The 21,927-nt window shown below is 35.9% G+C and overlaps 1 protein-coding gene across 1 annotated transcript in view; it reads right to left on the reverse strand.

Annotated features, from left to right (window-relative positions):
* Positions 1 to 799: 799 nt before the first annotated feature.
* The window catches only part of UBR3 (ubiquitin protein ligase E3 component n-recognin 3), a 103,092-nt gene continuing 81,964 nt past the window's right edge, over positions 800 to 21,927 (reverse strand). Inside the window, exons 33-40 of the mRNA XM_085066500.1 lie at positions 18,270 to 18,370; positions 11,492 to 11,616; positions 9,021 to 9,128; positions 8,387 to 8,497; positions 7,398 to 7,574; positions 5,578 to 5,787; positions 3,884 to 4,023; positions 800 to 3,257 (exon numbers count right to left, since the gene is read on the reverse strand). Coding sequence (XP_084922626.1) covers positions 3,140 to 3,257; positions 3,884 to 4,023; positions 5,578 to 5,787; positions 7,398 to 7,574; positions 8,387 to 8,497; positions 9,021 to 9,128; positions 11,492 to 11,616; positions 18,270 to 18,370 — 1,090 coding nt within the window. The 3' untranslated portion in view covers positions 800 to 3,139. The remainder of the gene's footprint in view (positions 3,258 to 3,883; positions 4,024 to 5,577; positions 5,788 to 7,397; positions 7,575 to 8,386; positions 8,498 to 9,020; positions 9,129 to 11,491; positions 11,617 to 18,269; positions 18,371 to 21,927) is intronic.

Raw genomic sequence — 21,927 nt, forward strand, 5'->3', positions numbered from 1 at the left:
AGTCAGGCAGGCTCCATTCATCACTGCCCCCACCTCTGAGAAAAGAAAGTGAAAAGCAGGACTGCAGAATCTGGGTTAGATGAAAATTAGATCAGAATCCTATCAAGATCACCACAAAACTCAAGTCTCCTCTAGCAGCTCTGCACACAACACAAACTGATCTCATGAGACTCTGAAGTTGAGTGACATTTGTTGGATATTGTAGGAAAAGATCCTGTTTTTAAAGGAAAAATATAATTTCCTTGTAAAATACTGTGAGTTATACAAGATTCCCATTGCAGAGGGGATGAAAATATTCATAAAAAATTTCATGCCACCAATGAAAAAGGAAGGATGCTCTTATCCAAACATCAAGGTCAAAAGAAGCGTGTTCCACCAAATCTCTCAAATGTCAAAAGAAAAGGAAAAATTTAATACATAAATATTACATTCATCAAATTCAAGTAACAGTTATTCCAGAAACAGACTTGACAGAAAAGATAAAGTAGTTTTCCCAGAAGTAGTTTTTCAACTCAGCATTTTAACTTCAGCAGTTCGCAGGAGCAATGCTGTAATAGCTGGAATAAACTTAAGCACTACTTTAAGTGCTATAGTTATGAGTAAAATAATCCCAATTACTATTACAAAATACATGACTGTAAGTAACAAATTAAAACACTTACCATGTTTACTCTCTATGCAAAGTACTTTGCATGCATGAAGTTTTAACATTTAAATAACTGCCTAGCTATTGGGTGGAATTCAGTAATGTAATTTTGGATTACTGGGGTAGAGAGAAAAAATTTCATGAACACACAGATTGACAGTAGACTTTTATTAACATATCTTACAATGCCAATTACTGTATTCTAGTTTTGTACTCTTCTGATGTGTTATAAAGATTTAGAGTCTACAGTAATGTACTGTACTTAAATGACCATTCATACAGGATTATCACACCAGAACATTTGAATAATACACGCACACACCACTCTAGTTTGGACCTGTTATTTTTCAAGGTTAGCTTAATAAAGTAGGATTTTAAAAGTTATGGGGGAAATAAAAATTCTTGTTTAGCAGCATGCAAGGATATTCAAGTACAATTTTTTCAACCAAGTAATTTTTTGTTGTTGTTTTTAAATCGACTGGTGACTAATTCACCAGTACTAGAATACACACTATGAAATACCCAAATGTTTTAAGTTAAGGCTAATAGTTTCACTTCACATCCATATGCACAATCAGAGAACATTCCATTTTAAATAAAACACAGTAATCAAATTCTGGACACATTATCTCTTGTAAATATAGCACTGGAGCTTCAAACTACAGATCACTCAAGTTCATGAGCCCTGTAATAATGTTATGCTGGCAATGTAAAGAATCTTTTTGCTCTTTAACCACACTTACAAAATGGCCTGATTTTCTTAATGAGCAATGCAAAAATATCACAGGCAGAACTTATAATACAGTATCAAAAAAGTAATATTTTGGAAAAGACACAGCCATTTAGTCAGTGAAACAGAATAATTCTAATCTTACAGGAAGTACTGTAATACTTTTGAAATATATATATATATTTATATTTATATGTATAAAAACCAGTATCCTTTATTGTAAGGTTTTTCAAATTGCAGGTATCCAGAAAAACTCATTGTATTTACTTACTTTTCCTTCAGTCTGTTCTTGATTGCTATACAGTAATTTTATTTCCCCTATACACTTTTCACTAGATAATGATTTCCACTGGGGAATTAGTTTCTTTGTATATGTGGTTTTATCATAAGATGTTTTTATTTTACACATATAAATTTTATTTTACACGCAAGCTATGAAAGTCAAAACTACCAGGAACTGCTTGGTAGTAGTGTACGAAATAGCCAACAAATGTCCAACACCTGTGAAAAACAATAGTAGCAATATATTACATACCAGTATTTTGACTATAATCTTTCCTATCTACTTACACTATGGATTTTAGCGCAGTCATGCCTGTTCTCAAGAATTTTTTAGTCCTCTAAGCATAAACTGTTTTGGCATTCATCCAGCAAGGCTGCAGATGTATTAGTAGTTCATCTAGGCTACCTCTGTTGAATTTTCTTTTTTACTTTTCCTTTTTAGGAAACCAAGGAGAAAGAACAGTGATTACTTTAAACAAATACAATATTGAGAAACCTCCTGAAATGACAGTTATGATACAAAATTATGTTTTCTTTTTAGAATAGCCTGCACGTTCCCAATCCTATAATTGTGAAACATACATCTGGTTTGGAATGATAGGCAGGGCTTATAGTTGTTACGCTTGTAATTGGGATCTGCTATGTTGGGCACTATACAGATTCTCTATATACAGCAATTTCTGTATGTTGTCACTAACAATTTATTCAATTGATATGAAAAAAATGAAAGCTCCTTCCTGGGAAAAGAAATGAAGACAGAATGTGTGTTCTGGATTACGTGAAGAGCAGTAAGATACCTAATTTACAGCTATTTCGCTAACTTCTGCAGAAAAAAAAAAAGAAGTTCCTGAGAATGCATAAGTTTTCAGTAATGCCTGAAATATTTCAAGAGACCTCTTATAAGTGAAATACTCTTTAAAATTCAACTTTTAGACCAATTATTACCATGCAGTCTCACAATCATTTTACAGACCTCTCTAATTACAAATGCCTATCAAGTAAAAACCTCAGCCAACACAAAAAAGGCAGAGAAATTTTATCCAACAGACGTAGTAGATGTAGTAGACATATACACTGTTTCGGCAAAAATTGCTAAAAACTCAACTCCATGCAAAGAAAAATAAAAACCAGACGGCTTTCCCTGGAGCCTCTAAACCACTCCAAGTAAAATTTGTGCTTCTTAACAATAATGGGCTTTAAAAAAACACAAGAAAAATAGACTACTGAGTGCAATCAGATTGCTCACACCATTTTGAGGATTTAATTTCAATTATTGTATCATTCTTTAGTAGCAACAACAGCTCATTTTGCACAGATTTCACATGTTGACAAAGTTCCATTTCCCTTTTATGCCCGTACCCGACTCCACCCCGAGCCAGAGTTAAACTCCCATTCAATTAAAGCTATTGTCAGTCAAGATGCATTCATTCATGGTAACAGCAGTTACATGGTGTGTAGATGATGATGATGATGATGATGGTTTACAAGCCATTATAATGTGGCCCCCATCTTTTATTGATATGATCAAAAGTATGAGACACCCACTGCTGTTCAAGCACTTTGTATCTTTCCTTGCATATGTATAGGGGTTTACCACGCCTGTGGAGGAAAAAAAAAAAGAAGAACAAGAAGAAAATAAATGGTTAGTATGACAAATAAACGGAAAGATGCTTCATTATATAATCAACACATGATACTCATACAACTTGTTTTGCAGGGTAAATGTGCACTTTTATTGGTGAGGTGTTTTCAGTTTTGCTTTCATTAGGATAACTGCTGGAACTTCCTTTCCTCACACTGGATAGCAGAATCCAGAAACCATCACTTGTTTTCTCAGTCACGCACAGCTTGGAAGTTACACTCCTTCCCTACACCAGAATCCAAAGGCACTGTTTGATGAAAGGCCAAACAACAACACTGGGAGGTAAGTGTTTCCCAGCACAAACACTCAGCATTGACTGCCATTGGGAATGGCAGCACAGGAATCTGTCCGTTGCATGCTGGGTGTGTGTAGCTCAATGATCATGATTACACTACCTTTGGGCCAAGAAACCCTCAAAAACCCAAGAGAATAAAAGTCAGTCCAAGTTGCAGTAAAGGGGATTTTCTATTTTTCTACACAAGGAAGGTAGAGATGTACTATTATCTGTTATTCCATGTTACAAGACAAAGTCAATCTACACAGAGGCACCAAAAATGAAACACACTTGTAATGAGGACATTACCTAAGATCTCTGTCTTCTTCACCATGTGCATCGAGATAAACAGAACCCCAAAGGCAGAAACGATGGCCTCGTATGATGATGATTACAGATGCATTAATCAAAAGGAATATTCCTGTCCCAGCTCCACAGTTTTGAGAATGCTGTAATGTTACAGATGTAGAAAGGCAAGAGTGCAAAGACTGTTAGTCTTTGTAACTTTGTAACAGAAGAAATTTTAAAAATAGTACATTGTTTTGGCTTCAAATAACATGCATGCATTATTTAATAACAAACAGTTTGCCAAAGGATAGCCTGCCCCAAAATTCTCCATCCAAACCAGAATTCAGTGTCTTGTGCTGCGATAACAACACCAGTATAAAAAAACAGGTGTTTCTCCCTACTCAAAAAGAGAGGATATTTGTTATCATGTAAAAATTAGAAAAATAAATGAAAATATTCTGTACAGTATTTTGAATTTGTTGTTGTATCGCAAACTGTATAGGATTACCAAATACTTTCCATAGATAGCAAGAACAGGAGAAAGTATTCAGAAAAACTTGTAATATTACCTCTTTTACAATAGTCTGTATTGTTAAACATTTGCTTTCTCTATCCATCCTCACAGATCTAGTCTGTGGCTCTACATATCTAGTAAAAATTTTTTTTAGTAATTCTTGCTTTGTTCAATACGTCATTCATCTCCATGAATAGCTTGATCTGTATTCATCAATTCATTTTAGCAATTAAAAAATGCACTCTTCCTTTCCTATATGGTTTGATTACAATTAGAAGCTATAATCCCATCAACTACCACAAAAATTATTCTATAAATTGTTAATTCTTTTTATGACGTTCTGTTTTCATGAAGCATGACACCTTAAATGTGACTGTAAATTCTGCTGTAAATTTTGCCCACCCCTTCTTCCACCATATTAGCATTGATAGAGAAAGGTGAGTTCAAACAATTTCAAAACAATTTCCAAGTCCAAAATCTCTGAAATTTTATGCCCCCATTTGTAAATATCTCTCTAAAAAATTCCTCTCACAGTTTTGTGAAGTCCATATAGTTCCAGTCTTCTCCTAACCGTTCAATGAAAGTAAAGAGAACACCTATCAAAGCAAACCTTTATCATAGCCTGAAAAACAATACTAGATGTTGTCCAACTCAGACTCCTGGAAGAACTTTTATATACGCTGACCAAAAAACTCTGCTGCTGAAAAGGTCAAAGACCTTTTATAATAACAGCACTTATGTAGTAGTTATAGTCTGTAGATCCCTAGTACGTGGTCAGGTATCAGTGAGTACTCAACCACACATTCTGTGTACTCAGAAAGTAAGGAAACGAAACACAGGAAAATTAAAATAATATATGAACAACCATAATGTTAACAAGTTTCAACTGGCTATGAATCAAAACTACGTGTCAATATTATACACAGTGGCTTTGTAAGACCTTTACAAAAAGGTGATGTAGGTTGCTATGCAAGTAAATTGCCCTCCAGAATCCAGTCTGTTGTCCATCCCTCAGAAATAAGCACTGAACTTTATCACTGGAGCTTAGACTAGATAATCCTCCAGGATCCTTTCCAACCCTAACTATTCTATGATTACATAAACACATTTTAAAAACAAAACCATCAAAGTGAGCAATGGAGTTAACAACTATTAATAAGTGTGAGAATAAATTACAGAATCTGAATTAACTCTCTCTTACCAGTACACATTCACAGTAACTCTGTTGTTTACAGCATAGTCCTTTCAAGCATACAAAAGTACCACAAACTAAGCAAACAGCAGGATCTTTAGGAACCTTGGTACAAACAGAACAAGTTTTTCTGTGATAATACTGAAAAATGGTATTATAATTCTCAGGCAACTGAAGAAGGCGTGGCAAGTCCCACTTAGGTTCCTGGATAAGCAAAGCCTGCAAATAAGGTAAGAATATACATCAGTTCTGTGCATTCGTTTAAGCACTTGTATTTTCTAAAAAAAGAGAATACCAAATAAAAGAAGCATGCAGTTTAAAAATCTCTCATTTCTTTTGCATTTCACAAACTTAGAAGTCCAATGTCACCTTGCAATAGTCACCTGCTCCTGGTTGATCACCCTCCCCAACTGCAGTCACATTTCATCCTTTGTAATAGGTACAAAATGGGCTCTAGCCTTCTCCCGAGGATGTTTTCTAAATGTGAAATATTTTAACTGCAAAGACCTTCATAGCTAAAATAAGAGGATTAAGAGTGATCTACAGGAAAGACTCTCATTCCCTACTCTAAGTTAGCTTGGCAATATCAATGTGCTGCTCCCAAACCCTGGCACTGACTATGAAAGCTGTCTCCCAGCTAAAATTTAGACCCAAACTTTCAAAAACAGAACTGAAGTTAGGCTCTGTAAATGATATTTGAAGACATCCGCCTGTTTTTTAAAACTCTATTGGACACAAGCCATTAAGAAGTTACCAGAACTCACAACTTTATATAAGACAGGCATTACCTGTCTTAAATGCTGCTTTGAAAATCCTAACTCCTCTCATTTGCTCTTAAAAACACTGTCCAATTTTATGTGGGTTTTTTTTTTGGTTTGGTTGGTTGTTGTGGGGGATTTTTTAAACAGTAACATATTTTCCTTCAACACAGTAATTTTTTGCTGTGTTTATAACTGATGGGCATAGTGGTCTGATGGGATCTTTTCTGCAAGGTCCAAAATTTTTTTTAAGAGTGCATGATCTTGAAACCTAAATTGCAAAAAAGAAAAAAAACCAAAGAAATACTGCATTTGTACCTGGCTACTTTCCAATCATGGGAAGAATGCTGTCAGTTTCATTGCAATCTATAATTTCTATCAGATTGGCAGCAACTGTATCTTGAGATTAATCTAAGTATTCAAATTTTCACAGGAACAGATGATGTTTTAGAGTGAGGAATGCATCTGGCTTTCCCCTGACACCACAGATTTAGGAGAGGGGGGACTTGTTTTGTTGAGATGCAACTTTGTCATAAAAACAATGCACTCATGTTGAAACATTTCCATTCCTCAGCTGATTATTTCAGTTGCACTAACTCACATCTTGGTATTATTTCTTTCACCTTCAGAGAAAATGTGTCATCTTTCACCAATAACTATTAAACAGCTTTTATCCTTTTGATCTTTTGCAGTATTGCAACTGAAGATGCTCAAAAGTATCAGTAATATAAAACAGGCGAGACAAAGTTTTTATATGTATTTTCTTGAAGTTTCTATTACGCGCCCTTTATTGGCTACAGGTGCAGAAGATATGGGCACATTTAGTATCATCTGAGGATAATGTTTCTATATTCTGTCTCCAGCAATCATAAAAAATAGATAGGTCTTATTCCTGTTTTTAGCCAATTCAACCCACATCCACTAACGAATATTTCTCATTACAAGTTCTCTCTCGCAAGTTATATTCTCAGATCCTTATCCAGAACAACAGTATATGTGCATAATGAATCAAGCAATAAATAGCTGCTTCCATATCATAACTGTTTTGGAAAAAATAACTTTGCTACATACCTTTACTTGATCTGGATGTCTATCTGCAAATGAAGCCAGTTCTGAGCACCACTGTGATATCATGTCAAATGCTGACACTGGCCAGTCAAGACAAGAGGCACTGGTGAACTGATGAGCTGACTGAAAAGGTGGTAATAGACCCAGGCAGCTAGCAAGAACAGTGAATTCTTCATCTTCCTTTTTAGGCATGAAATCAGAGAGGTTTAGTTTAACACCTAGACTTGTAACTTTTAAATACTTTATTAAAAATGTATCTATTTCAATTTAAAATATTCTAGTACTAAGATGCTAATAGTCATGCTTAGAGACACAGTTCCATTTTTCCAGATCACTTCAAACTGGACTCTTGAAACAAAAAAAAAAAAAAATTGTCAGAAAAAATAAATCAAAACCAAACAAACAAAAAGAAAAATCTCAACCCAAACCAAACCCCAGAAAAAAACCAAAAGCCCCCCACAAAACCACAAATCCAAAAAACACAAAACAAGAAAGTCCCGAACTCCACAGTAATTTTTTTTCTGTTAAGCACCCCAAAATAGCTAGTAGCTATTTTACAAAGGAGATGATGTTGAGGCAAGGAAAAGAGGGAGCTGACCTGCAGTAAACACTACTGAAATTAGTCATGGAACTTAAACATAATTATCTGCTGATGCAATGTCTCTGAGAACGAAGTCCAAGTATTAAGAGGCATTAAGAATCAGTGAATTCCATTAAGTGTGGAATTACACCATCTCTGCAAATGCTGGACAAGTTTTAGAAGTATATTGTTATTTTACAAGACAAGCACCTATGACCTAATTAAATAAGCATGAATTTGCTGAAGTTTAAGAATATAATACCATTTTTCTGAAAATTGCAGTGCTATAACATATGATATAAAAAAAATCTTAGGATAGAAAATATATACCATGAAAAAGACACCTTAAAAGCCTAATTTTTGATCTCGAGCTTTTATATGGAAACATTAGTGTGCCACTCTCATTCTGTACCTGACAACTAGGCAAATCCCCTCCAAAAAGATGGTGTTGAAGAAGGCTTGTGATCCTGAGGAAAGGCAGGCAGAACTGCTGCAGGTAGCACTCGACAGAATCTGGATTTACCTAGAAGGGAGGAAGCAATTACTAAATTCTGTCCCAGGTAAATTATCTCCAAGGTATGAAACTCCAATAGGAACCAAATATTTTTTTTAAGCATATTGTATAAACGACTGCATCAAACATACATTCCAAAGCCAAGCATTTCACCAATAATCTGAAAGACCTCTGTAGGTTTTCTTTCCCCCTGAACAAATGGGTTTTCTACTTAAATATTCACTTTTCCAAGAATCTGAAAGGTCTTTCTTTCACTTGCTTACAACCCATACATATGATTAAAACCCGTAATTATAAGAAGTATTTGTCAATAACTTCCTCACCATGGCACTGACCACATCTGATATTATTAAAAGAAAGATGTGCACAGGCCAACTGTCATAAAGGGATATGCTTTGATCTAGAAAATAAAGAGTTGTACTCTTTATTACTCAAGTGTTTAACAAGAACAGAGAAAGACTGTTGTAACAACAAGGCCAAAAAAAAATTCAGGGGGACATGCTGGAAAAATTCTCCAAAAATTTGCCAATACCACTGCTAATTCTTCAGTTTCTCCTTCTTCATAAATCTTGCCCTTAGACAGTTCACTAATCACATGACCCAGCAACACTTCCCAAGATTTTTCTCCACTGGATGTATTCTGCAAATGAGAAGAAAAGAAATCCAAAAAGCCCTGGTCAAGAGAAGGAGTAAATGTTTCTGTAATAGCAACAGCAATGAAGTGTGTTTCCTTTTGATCAACACATGAATTTTGGCCTAGAAAGATACACAATGTTTAAAAAAAAATCATAACAAATATGTAATCTTACATAAAGCTCAAGGGTGCATTTAGCTCAACAGTGAAATGTGAATGCTACTTGAATTACATACCCTTCGAGTGTTATATGAAAATACTTTTATAATGTTTGCATTTCACATGTTTTCTCTGTAGTAAATGCTTACTTTAAAGCTAGAAAGAATCACTTCACGGATACATCTTGTTTTGACAGAATTTGAATTCTAATACAAGTATTATTTTTAGAAGGTAATTTTCTAAAACGTACCAACCAGAATGAATGGCAAAACACTTGCTATGTATTTTAAGTTAAAATGAATCTATCAGAAAATACAAAGTTCTGTTTGGAATGAACAATGTCTACTACAGATGGAAAATGTATTTAGTGTAAAGATAAATAGCCACTTAGCTTTGTGCCATAGCAATTACATTTAAAGGCAACAATTATAAAAAGCCTTAAGAAATAGAAGAAAATATTTATGAGAATATTGCTTTCTAAGTCAGAATAAAGTTTACCCAGGAAAAAGATGAAGCACACCCGCTGTTTATGCTCATAGTCAAAGAACCAGAAGGCAACACACACTCAAATCAGCAGCTGCAACAAACCTTCTTTCTATGTTATTCCTGAAGTTTGCGCCACAGACATTTACAGTGTGCTTCCTATGACACTGTAACATACCTTGCAAAGATAATGAAAGTGAATTTGGGTTTCAAAAATACAATATCCACCTCTCAGCCCTGCTGAGAAATAAAACTCTTCATGCTGTTTGATCATTTGACATAAATACAGAGCAAAGTCTTCAGCCCATGTTTAATGTCTGGAATACCAAACCGAAATAAATTCACTTGGCATTATCCACAGACAAAAGTTAAGTAAGGTGTGATCTGTGTAGTCATCCCAGGACTAAAATGTCAATCTTACCAGCAGAGAAGAAAAAGCCAGTCTGAACCATATGTTTTTAACCACTGAGGCTTTAAGAAACTTTGAAGAACGAACTTGGATTTCTAAATTAAAATCCAGCTCTCCTCATGACATGCATGGGGACTATGGATAGGCTCAAGAACAGAAGGGCAGCCAAAAGGCTGGGACAGGGGGAACAGGGAGCTGTGCAATTACCACTCAGTGCTTTTACCACTCAGTCCTCAGTGCTTTAAACTGTAAAATGATGTATTATGTGACAATCACTTAAGTAGACAATGAAAAAAACCCAGCACTAGCAACAACCTCAAGCAAATGTCTTTGTATTTTTAAGAAAATGATAATGTATTGAAAGAAGACGTGGAGAGGTAGCTAACAAAATTAATTACTGTCCAGTGATCTCAATGCAAAAGTTCTCATAGTAGCATGCCAGCAGATAATTTGTTCTTAAGACCTTGGAATTCTGACTGACCAGTATGACAGATTTAAGTTATATGTGAAAAGGCAGGTCATGTTTCTCAGTGTGCATTTTATTTTACATCTAAGGCCTGGCTGCTGTAAAAAGGAGAAATACTCCACCCATTTCTTCTACTGGTCCCAACACTTCTATCCTTTCCTTTGGTCTGACATTGGCACTCTTGTGACCTTCTGGGAAAATCAATCTGTGGAATAAAAAATTAACTGAAGGATTAAATGAACGCTGGTGCTAGTGCAGGGAGCTTTGTTTTTGGCGGCAAACGACATTCAATCAGCTGAACTGAAGTAGAAAGATGCATCATCACTTCACTTGTAAATACTACCAAAAGGCAAGGAAACAATAGTGACAAATTTCCTTCTCTGTCTCTTCATCACATGAGCACTCTAGATCACATAGTGAGAGAAATTTATATAGCTAGCCACAAATAGCACAAGCAAGTTGGAAAAGTCAAGAGGGTTTTTTTCTCCAGCAAGGTTGCTTGCTTTTCCTGTAAAGAAATGCATCAGATTAACACCCATGGTTTATCTAGGGAGGTTTCAATTTCACAAGAAGGAAAGCTGCAGTTACTGATTACAATCATTGCAACAAAGCAGAGACTGAAACTACAAAGACACAGCCTCAAATGTGAAACTCAGTTTTGGAACTAGGTAATTATGAAACTTTTAAGTCTCATCATATACTAAAGCCTGCAGAAATTGCACACACAGAAACAAAATACAGGATTTCTGTGAAGCAGAAGCAAATTATTACATGCAAAGCAGAAGTACTAGTTACATTCCTACCAGAAATACATAAGCAACATTTCATAAACATTTCAATAAACTAACCAACCTTTTTGAGAGATCCTGACTCTTTCCATGCCATCCTATCTTCAGCACTGCATTTAACAGAAAGTGCTGCCAAGGCTTGAGTGTACAGCAAAGTGAACAGCACTTTTACAATGCAGGTAAAGTGTTCTGTAAAACAAGGAAAGTAATTTTTAAACACTTGATATTTTTAGCAAATATAATAATGAGTCTCTATGGAAATGGTGATTCTGAAATGAAAAGCAAGTGCTACACAAAAGAATAATCCCTCAAAACATACAAAACAACATGTAACTATATTTACTGGCTTTCAGAAATGATTTGGCAGCCATAGTGAATAGAACAAGTACAGGGCAAGTAATTTTCCACTGCTTCTTATGTTCATCTTAATCCTGATTAGCAGTGACTTTATCCTAGAGACCTGGTGATAATACAAAATTATATTTTGTCCAAAGGTTACATCAAGTTAGGCTACTGATTACTGTAGATGTAAGCAAATGCATATCCTACCATCTCTTCTGGCTCCCATCAGGGTAAGTGACACTCATACAAATATTGGAAGGATTTAATTCCCAAAAAAATCACCACAAGGACATCTAGCATACTTCATTTTCTAACCCTTCACTTCCATATATGGATCCAGCCATAAAAGACTTGCTGCAAACACTCTTGAGTGAGTACCTACTTACTGGACCTCACGTCCATACAGAAGGAAGACAAAACGTACGCTGGCGTTTACTGAATTTTAAACTATATTTACGATTTTTTTTGCAATAGTTAAAGGACCATTATTTCCTACAGCTAGGCTGCAGAAGAAAGGTTTTGGAATCTGTTTGGGGAAACTAGCAACAGAAGTAAAATAAGACTTCCTGAAACGGAAACAGAAAAAAAGTGATCGTTCTCTGAAATGAAGATATTGAAGCAGTCCTTTTTTATCTTTTTACTTTAGGTTCTATTTCCAGTCCCAAGTTATCTAGTTTGTTTTTAAATATAGGCAGATCAAAGAAGTTTCTATCATCACTTACACCACTCCCTAAGCCTAAACATAACTGTAATATATATCTAAAAAAATGTGGACAAAAATGAGGCATTTAAGAAGTCCTCTCAGGCTTTGAAGTCAAGCAAAACAATTTTATTTACATAAGCACCTCACAAAAACTGGGTTAAATTCATTCTTTCTTCCCAAAGGATTTAAAGAAACTTTATATGTGAAAATGAGAAGGGAAGGAAAATAAAACACCTTGCTTCTCCTTTCCTGCTTCTAATATCAAAACCCACTACTGGATTCTAAAACACACACAGCTAAGACCTGAGTACATAATTAGATTTGTGAAATAACAATTGTTCATTTATGTAACAAGTGTTTACAAATCAATGCAGACATAGATGTTGATACTTTTTAATGTCACTGAGTATAAGCTTATGTGACCATAAACTATAAGCACAATTTAACCATCTAAAAGATCATTTCTTATTACATAATTAAAAATAGACTTTTCTGTATTATCTTCCTGTGGAGCTTGAGTTAAACACGGCAACAAATGGTGCTATACTTCATGCCCCCCATTCAAGAGCAGGCAGCTTTATAGTGATACTTCCTCTTCACATTTCCCCAGGAAGAGAATTCACCGGATTCCACTAGATCTCAAGGCTGTATTTTTTATCTCTGCTGAAACCTCCATTTTCTTAGCAGTCCTACTCCTGACAAAAAACAGCAGGCAAGCTTTCAGGAAATTTTCTGGGACTGAATTCTTCAAGATGAAACCACACAGAGAACTGTAAAAATTGCCTCTTTGGCCTGAGTTACAGTCTCTAATCGTAGCTAGAACTGAACTCAAGTACTGATTTCTAACCCCTCAATAGCAGATACAAGCAATACAAATCAATTTTACACTGGGAAAGCATGAATGAAACCTACTGCATGTAGAGCAGCAAAGCTAGACTGTTGGGCAACAGGCCCAAATCTACCACTGCCTGCTCCATCTTGTAGTTCTGCTCAGGTGATTGCAGTGCTCAACACTGGGCGTCCTTGTCACATTTTAAAAAACCTGCTTTTTGCTAAATATAATTACTCCTTGTCCCTATTCCCCCTCTTAATACTAATTGTTCACCAGAAATATGTCTAGCCCTTATTATATTTTTACAACTGAACGAATGTTCTTGTATTTACGTACATGTATGTGACTCAATTACTATGAATTACATTTTTGGACAATCCAGAACTGGACAAAAACTGCACACTCCCACATCTGGGTCACCCGTAGGAAGTTCTCAATTCTGCACAAGCTTTATCTTTTTTTCCCCCCCCCTTAGGAAAATATCTCAGGAGCAGCTCAGAGGCAGCATGTTGTGTAATAAGCACCAAGGCTTTTTTAGAGTCACAGAAACATCCCATGGGAGAAATACTAAAAACATCAGTCACTGCATCAATTATCATTTCATTACCATGCTATCTCTTAAAATGACAAATATTTGACAGCTGTAGGTACTTGTAATACTAGAGCTGTTAAAGTCTTGTCTACTGCAAAGAGCAGCTTGATGTGACTTTCTGCAGTGTGTGTGTGGGGAGCTGTGCTCTGCTCTCCTGCTGCCCCCATTGCAGGCTGTGCTTCTGCTGTGTCATCTTTTCAGTTTAATAACTCTAACAGTTGCAAGAATGTCTGTATGCGAAGTAAACTACTGAGCAAAGTTCTGTGCTAAAATGAATTTAGGATTCTTGTCCCTAATCTGATAGTCTGACAGTCTGAAAATCAAAACAGGTTAATCCTGAACTTTTGTACTTTTTTTTTTTTTGTACTTTTTGGAAAATATTTTGAAAAATTGAGAAATGCTCTTATATTCCTATTTTTGAAACTTTTTGGAATCAAATAACTTCAAAGCATCTCATCCCATTATACGCATGAAGCAATATCCTTAAAAATTAAGTTTAAATAGGAAACACTTCTGAAACTCTAATTTTAACATTCGTGCAAGAAATTTACAGATAAATGAGCATATTACCAACAGTATGTATATTTTAATTTCAGTATCAAATTAGATTATATACCCTGGCATGGAATCATGACAAAAGGAATTCACAAAGAGAATCAGATGCAAAATTAAGGACATAGGACTTTTTTATTAAATTTAGAAGGAGATCTTTGTACAAATAACCTTTGAAAAATATTCTTCTTGATCTAAAGCTTGAATGCTTCTTTGAAAAAACAACTTCAGAGCGAAGGGAGACACCACTGAACTTCAGATAATGCACAAAAGGTATATTAATAGATAAACAGATAAATATTTCAGCTTCCACATTGAAACTGGATACTATTCATGTTGATTACATCCATATTATATTTAGTCAAGATTCTTATCCAGTCATTAAAGAGAAGTGTTAATGTTCACCTGAAAGCTGCTTGCTGCACTTTTATTGCCTATCATTGAAACCTTAGAGAAAAAGAATCTGTGAGAACATCCAGGTCAGACTCTTCAGCAATTGAGCCTAACCAGTATTACAGGAAAAGGCATTGAATTTAGGTTTTACACACCAGAGAAGAAAACCTTACCCAGAGTCCACAGAGACTCATCTAAACTCCCAAAATGAGCTTTCCAGTTGGAACACATCCAGCACTCTTCAATCCCAGATCTCTCCCAGCAGCCCTGCAGACTGTCAGAGCAATGCTAGGCTGAGTAACAAGATCCTGCTGGCAAGCTTGGCCCTCCTGGCATGTGTGGCACCAAGCACAGTGCCAGGCCACTGCTGGCCCACTGACCACCAGTTCCATGCACCTAACTAGCCTCAGGCTCACTGCTGTGCACCCAGACCCTGGGTTTTAAATACTCTGTATGAGTATAATATTTTTTACATTCAGTGCAATGCACAAACTGAAATCACTAGAAGCTACACATTGTAATCCTAGAAATCTCTACACAGGAGTCCCAAGTCAGGTGCTGGGAGAATAAAACTTTTTACAATTGATGGTAACAAGGAAGAATGTCCAATTTCAATTAAATGACTTTTTCAACGTCAAAAACTGTTGCAGAAAGGACTGGTGGGGATTACTGAATTCAATTTACAAAGACAGATTTAAGTTTTGATAACCATCAAGCTGCTCTCTCCATTTCTGTGCATACACCATCATCTGCTATTTCTGTAAGAAAGGAGCTGGAAGCAAAATCTTTCTTTTGTATGGAGTCCCAATTCACAACACCACGAACACTCCATCCTCTGCAAAACAACCTCCACAGAATTGAACCAGAAACTCCTATGTGGATTATTATGTATTTAGCCCTGTACAATTTCAAACTGCTGAACATTTGAAGCCTATAAAAGCTCTGCCCATATCCTAGCGTGAAACTCAAGAGAAAGAAGTTTCACAAATGGTTTTAGTATCTTAAACAGTGTTTGTTTTGCTTGCAGAGGTACACAGAGGTACTACGCAGAGGTACACAGTATCAGCCTCACTCCCTTCTCTGCAAATTGGTTAATGCTTGTAAACACTCTGACCTCCACCACGAAGCTTTTTCAGTAGCAGTCTTCTTTATTTCTGATAGGTTCAGATCAATTTTCTGCTCTGAATGAAGAGGCTGAACAGTAATGACATTTTTATTGCTTTAATCGATGTCAGATTGAAAAAGATACCAACACCCATCTAACAGTTAATAGGGTAGTTAATGCAATTCCCAGTCTGAATTTAAAATTAACAGTTAATAGGGAAGTTAATGCAATTCCCATCTGAAGGACAAGAGATGAGGTTTTGAGTCCTCCTTACAGAGCACTTTGTGTTTTTAAAAAAACAGGATGTAGGCAAAAAGGATTTTAAGTACAAACTTGAAAAAAGATGTCATATTTGATGAAGGACACAATGCAACTTAAGTGTATTGTTAAAGGAATATGCTGGAAATATCTGTCAATACACAGAGGCATCAACCTTGTGTCTGCATTGCAGTGTACAGCCAAGCCCACAGCCCCCACACCCCCTGACAATGCCAAAGCAGCACAGACAATTCAGGAAGCACTAGGGTCAAGCACAGATTTTTTTCACCCCTAACACTGACCTTGTGCTTGCCATGAGACATTTCACAAGCCATGTTACCTTAGTTATACCTCAGCACTCCAGAAAGAATTAATAATATTGAATTTGACTCTGGGACCTGCACACCCATTGTAAAAGTTCTAAACAAATTTATTATGACTTATTTTCATGAACACCATTCTACACCTCCAAACAAAGAATTACGAAAGACTTTCTTTTCATTCTGCCTAACCATTTTGATGAAACAAAAATTAGGAAGATAAATGGCAATTTATTTCCAATTTAATGCATCACAGATTTGAAGTGGCTACATTTATTTTCCTTCTGCCACTTGCCATTTCCCTTTCAACTGCAGCATACAGTAAACCTATGAGCAAAGACAAAACATGCTGCTGATACGTGCCATTTCACAGAATTCTCCACAGAATGCCTTACTATTAATTGAATGTTGTCTTTACTAGGATAAAATATACTTTCTCAAATGGCAGTATTCAATGCTTTGATATTGACTACAAAAACACCACTGTTTTGTACCTTGGCTTCAACACTTCCCTCCCTCAATTTCAGATATTAGTCTCATTAAACTTTTATTTACTGGTTTTATACTGTAATTTTTTTTTACAGTTTGATTGAGTCCTTCCAATAGAGTTAATTTAAGTTAAACTGTAGTTAAAAAAAGAAAGTACATTTTTGACAGTAGTCTTCCTATGCAAAAATATTTTATTCTTTTAATATTTTCATATTCTAATAATCTTTTGGAAATTCTTAATCTATATGCATGTACTTAACAATTGGACTTTTCCTAGCTGAATGATTCTATGATTTTATGTATATTGAATTGAAAAAACAAACCCACAATATTAACAGATACACACAGAGTCACTTCAGCTGAACTTGAACATTCAATACTAAGAACTGAACATCTCTTAAAGGGAAGCAGTTTCTACTTAGGTGTATGCATCAAGAGCAGAACAGTTCCTGAATTTACCTATTCAAAAACTACCAGAACGCAGTAGATACCAAAACTGCCACACAGATCCCATGGGAGATATTCTGTTCATTGTCAGTGAAGTTGTGAAGTGATACTTCCTTTGTTTGTCCTCATTTTCAAATGAAGATACAGTTATAAATAATCAAGCCAGAGACCAGAGGGTCTGTACCCCTATTCTGAAGCATACCCTATCTATTAACAAGATGAACAGGTTCAGCTGTTCCCTTTACACAGAAAAAGGAAATTACGTTTTAAGACAGCTTGATTTTAATAATGAAAGATTTAGTTTTTTTAGTATCTATTTAATATTTATTCATAATTGTACTATATGCTGTTTCTACTGAAGTTGCTGCATTACAGCAATTATTATCTTCATATATGAACTCTTACATAAGACTGCTGCAATTTAAAGTCTGAAATTCAAATTAAATTACAATTTTTCAAATCTTTCTCCCTTAGGCACTCAGTTCAACTTGAAGTATTGAGCTGTCCCTCTAAGCAAAAGACGAAGGTCAAACAAAGGACACTTTTCTTTCAGCAGAAATACTTAATAGTTTCTGCTCAGCTCTTGTATCTTTAATGAATAGCTGACTGATAAGGTAAAAAGACAGGGAACACAGATAAACCTGTCAACCCAGAACAAAAATTTCTGTTCAATGCCACCTTTTGAAGATAAGGCAGAAACATTATTTTAGAATACACAGTAGATCAGCTATGATTTACCATCCTGGGAATCATCAGAAAAGCAGCCTCATCTACATAATCATTTAAATATACATATTTTTGTAACATACCTCTGTGCAATGGTTGAGGCATGGTTAAAATCTGGATAAGCAAAAGGGATGAGACATCTCTGTAAAGCACAGGAACTTCTGGCAGTTCTTCGCTTACCGGCCTGGAAATAAAACCAAAAGAAAATCACTTCTGATACTATAAACCCATTTTCATATTTTATTCTGTATTTTAAGTAGTATTACATTTGATATCAAGCTTACAGAAGGCTAATACCTGACAATTTGCTAACTGATCTCAATTTGCTAACTTATCTCAATTTCAAAATGTAATGTTACTAATGTAATAACTCATGAGGAAATTGCCATCTGGGTACCTGATTCTTATTGAAGTGTTTTAAAACTTTCCAAATCTGCCTGAACTCATTATGTCTATGTAGAGAGTCAAAGGATATTCAAACAATTGAATTGGTTTCCAAAGCATGTCATTTCACCAGTATACATATATCCATGCTGTAACAATAACAAATTCTCAAATTACATTTAACATTACAGGGAATGCTCCTATTGGAAAACAGAGACCTTAGAAAAGGTCAGCCATGACAGGTGGGATTATGCAATCTTACACACAGTCTTTACTAATGCCCCCCTTTGTCTAGAAGGACAGCAAACAAGCACAGAGATACTGCAAGCTTTTCAACTGCCCGGATTTACTGACATAACATCATCCGGTAGTCCAATACTTAAAAGTAGCAAATGCTTGCAAATTGGAGGTAGTATTTTTCTAGTTTTGTGTAGCAATATTCAAAAAAATTTCAACCAACAGTATTCTTCAAGTTCAACAGCTGAGTCAAATGGCAGAAAAAGCAAAGGGTGAAATATCATTCTCCCCTCTTTTACCTGATAATGGGGTGTGATGGAGCTCTCAAGCAGGAGCAGCTTAAGATAAAAGGTGATATGCACCCTCCACTGTCACCCTTCCTCTTCTGCAACACATGCAGAAGCAAAGTGCTGTTTGAGTTCTTACTCCCCCTTGGCAAGCAGTGGTGGTGCTACTTATCTGTGCTGCAGGAGCCACACTGTGAAGTCCTGGTCTCACTGCCTCTGAATCTCCCATGCAAAACAGAGTCCTCTACAAATGAACACCAGAGCTGCAAAGGAACAAACTGAGCTCTTGCAGACCATGTACTAGAAAAGGCTGCCCAGTGAGGTGGTGTGTGGATGCATGCATGACATCTTTAGTGTCCTCTAACAGCTTTGGAGATTCAACCAGTTTATCATCTCTAAGGCCCATTAACATGATCCTGCTTTTGAAAGGAGACTACATAGTTACTGATTTCTTGAAAACTCAGACATCTCTCTACAGAAGGAACTGCCAGGAGTCATCTGTGATAAGAATTTTAACACAGAGAAGCAGTCATAAAAGAGGAGGATTAAAAGAACACTTATGGTCTGCAAGACCAGTCTTGTAAAATGAAGTGACAGAACACATGGTCTAACTGGTCCTTTTGAGTTAATGAACCCAGACAGCTACAGAAGAAACACCATCTGAAATTCTTTGGCTATAATCAATAATTTAATAGAATTATTGTTTCAAAGCACTTTAATATACATAAATATCCATATTTATATATTTGAGCCTCCTAAACAAAACCCAAATATTCTAGAAATCAGCCTATTGAATACTAAAGAAGAGAAAGGGGGCAAAAATTTGTATCACACTACCAAGGTTCATTTTCAAAATTACGCAGGCCATGAAGTTACTCATCTCACAATGCCTCTCCAATTCTGCTTTTATCTACAGCTAGTTCTATTTTAAGATCTATGGCACTGAATTTTAAAACAACCCTCATTGTGTAATGACTTTAAAACCATGGACATCCCTTAAATTACTTCTCATCTTTAATTCTTAATTTATATATAAACTTGGGGAAAATTTAATTTGGAATAACATTAAAAAAACCTTACTCCCTCTGGTCACATTTAGCTGAACACGGTGTCAGTATTGTTTAATAGTCATGTAATAATTAGGTCAGTTCTGTCAAAATTAGTAAATATATACACAGAATACCATGACTGACTGGCAACATCATACATAAATGAACTCATTTGCACATCCAGGACCAACTGAATTATTTCTCTTAATTTATTAAGTTTGTGAGAATTGAGAAGCAAAGCTACATTAGATGTCAGGGCTTTAGGTAAGCTGCTTTTGCTTACATCAAGTGCTGCAGCATATGAAGCACTTAAAAACTGCTCTGTCATTCATTAAGAGCCTCTGCAACTTCTTCATTATGACACTGAAACTGAATTTACAATATGTGTTTATTAATCCCCAATGCATATGTGAAAGCTTGATAAATCTGACTACAAAAACTTGTGCCACAGAAGCACTCAATAAAAAGAAAGCAAATACAACTGCAAATACGACCAAAGTAATACAAAACTATTCAAACGTGTAGCAGATGTATGCTGTATCAATTTTAAAAAGGGAGGGGGAGGTGAAAATAAACTACACAATGCACTATGAACACATACTAAAATGAAAAATGCAAGGCTCAGCTTTCTCTTTGGAACTGACTTCTCCTCCAGCCCAAGGTAATTGGGCTGCACCCTTCTCTGTGCCAACACCAGGCTGCCTATCACCTGACAGCTGAGAAACTCTGCCTCTGTATTCTGCATCCTCCTCCTGAGATATGTTATGCAGGAATCACTTCTTTGGGAATGTATATAGAGAAATGGGAAATTCTGCTGTACTGTGAAATAAGCAGCATTTTGCTTATGGTAGTTCCTTATATTTATGTTCCCCATTCCCTCTTCTCTTAACCAGAGACACTTAAAAGTTCTCAGTTGATGCTAACTCCAACTGATTATAAAGGCAGAAATTCAATAAGTAAAGTAAAAGTTTTGAGCCTCACACCTCTTTGAACTGTCAGACATGAAAATCTGAGACACAGGGATATGGGTACACCTAAACAAAGACTTCATCAACTAGAGTAAACTTATATTTTCTTCAGAATTTGTAGGATAAGAAGCAAAGCCCACAAATCCCAGCTGGCAGAAAGGTCAAACAATACAGCTTCTGATGTTCACTGCAAGAAAGCAGAATCCTACTATTTATTCTGGCTGCACCTTAGGATATAATAAAAATTTCACATTTGCTCTTCATTGTGTCACAGCAGATTTTACAGCAGGTCAGTTTCTCATTATACATTCACTGACAGTACTGACATGGGCATCTCCCATTCTCTTCTACCACTGTGCCCCCCTCGGTCCCTCGTCACCTGTTCCCAAATTCACTCAATTTAACCTTTCTAAAACGTGGATTCACTGCATGACTTGATGCAGCCTGCCCAAGTTACATCATCACAGCCAAAGAAGATGGTGAGCTATAACGCAGGGGAAGGAGGAAACAGCCAAGAGCAAATACTCCCAAAGCTGGCACTACTGTCAAAACCTAGTCATTAGAACATGTGTCCCAAAAGACAGCTGTTTCAGGCAGGATTTTGTTTGTATGGAACACATCACATAAGTCCTGTTACAGCACAAGTATGTATAGACCACCTCTTGCATAAACCTTAACTAAAGCCCACTATGCCACCACCCTACTCTCTGTCTCAAGAGTATCTTCATAAAACCTGTGGGTTTTTTCCCCCTTTCACAATGGTTTCTGTGATGGATATGACTTAAGATGTTCCTACACACAGCTGCTCAATCCTAT

Source organism: Lichenostomus cassidix, chromosome 7 (genome assembly GCF_008360975.1).
Source record: "Lichenostomus cassidix isolate B80296 chromosome 7, HeHo_3.0, whole genome shotgun sequence".
Taxonomy (NCBI): Eukaryota; Metazoa; Chordata; class Aves; order Passeriformes; family Meliphagidae; genus Lichenostomus; species Lichenostomus cassidix.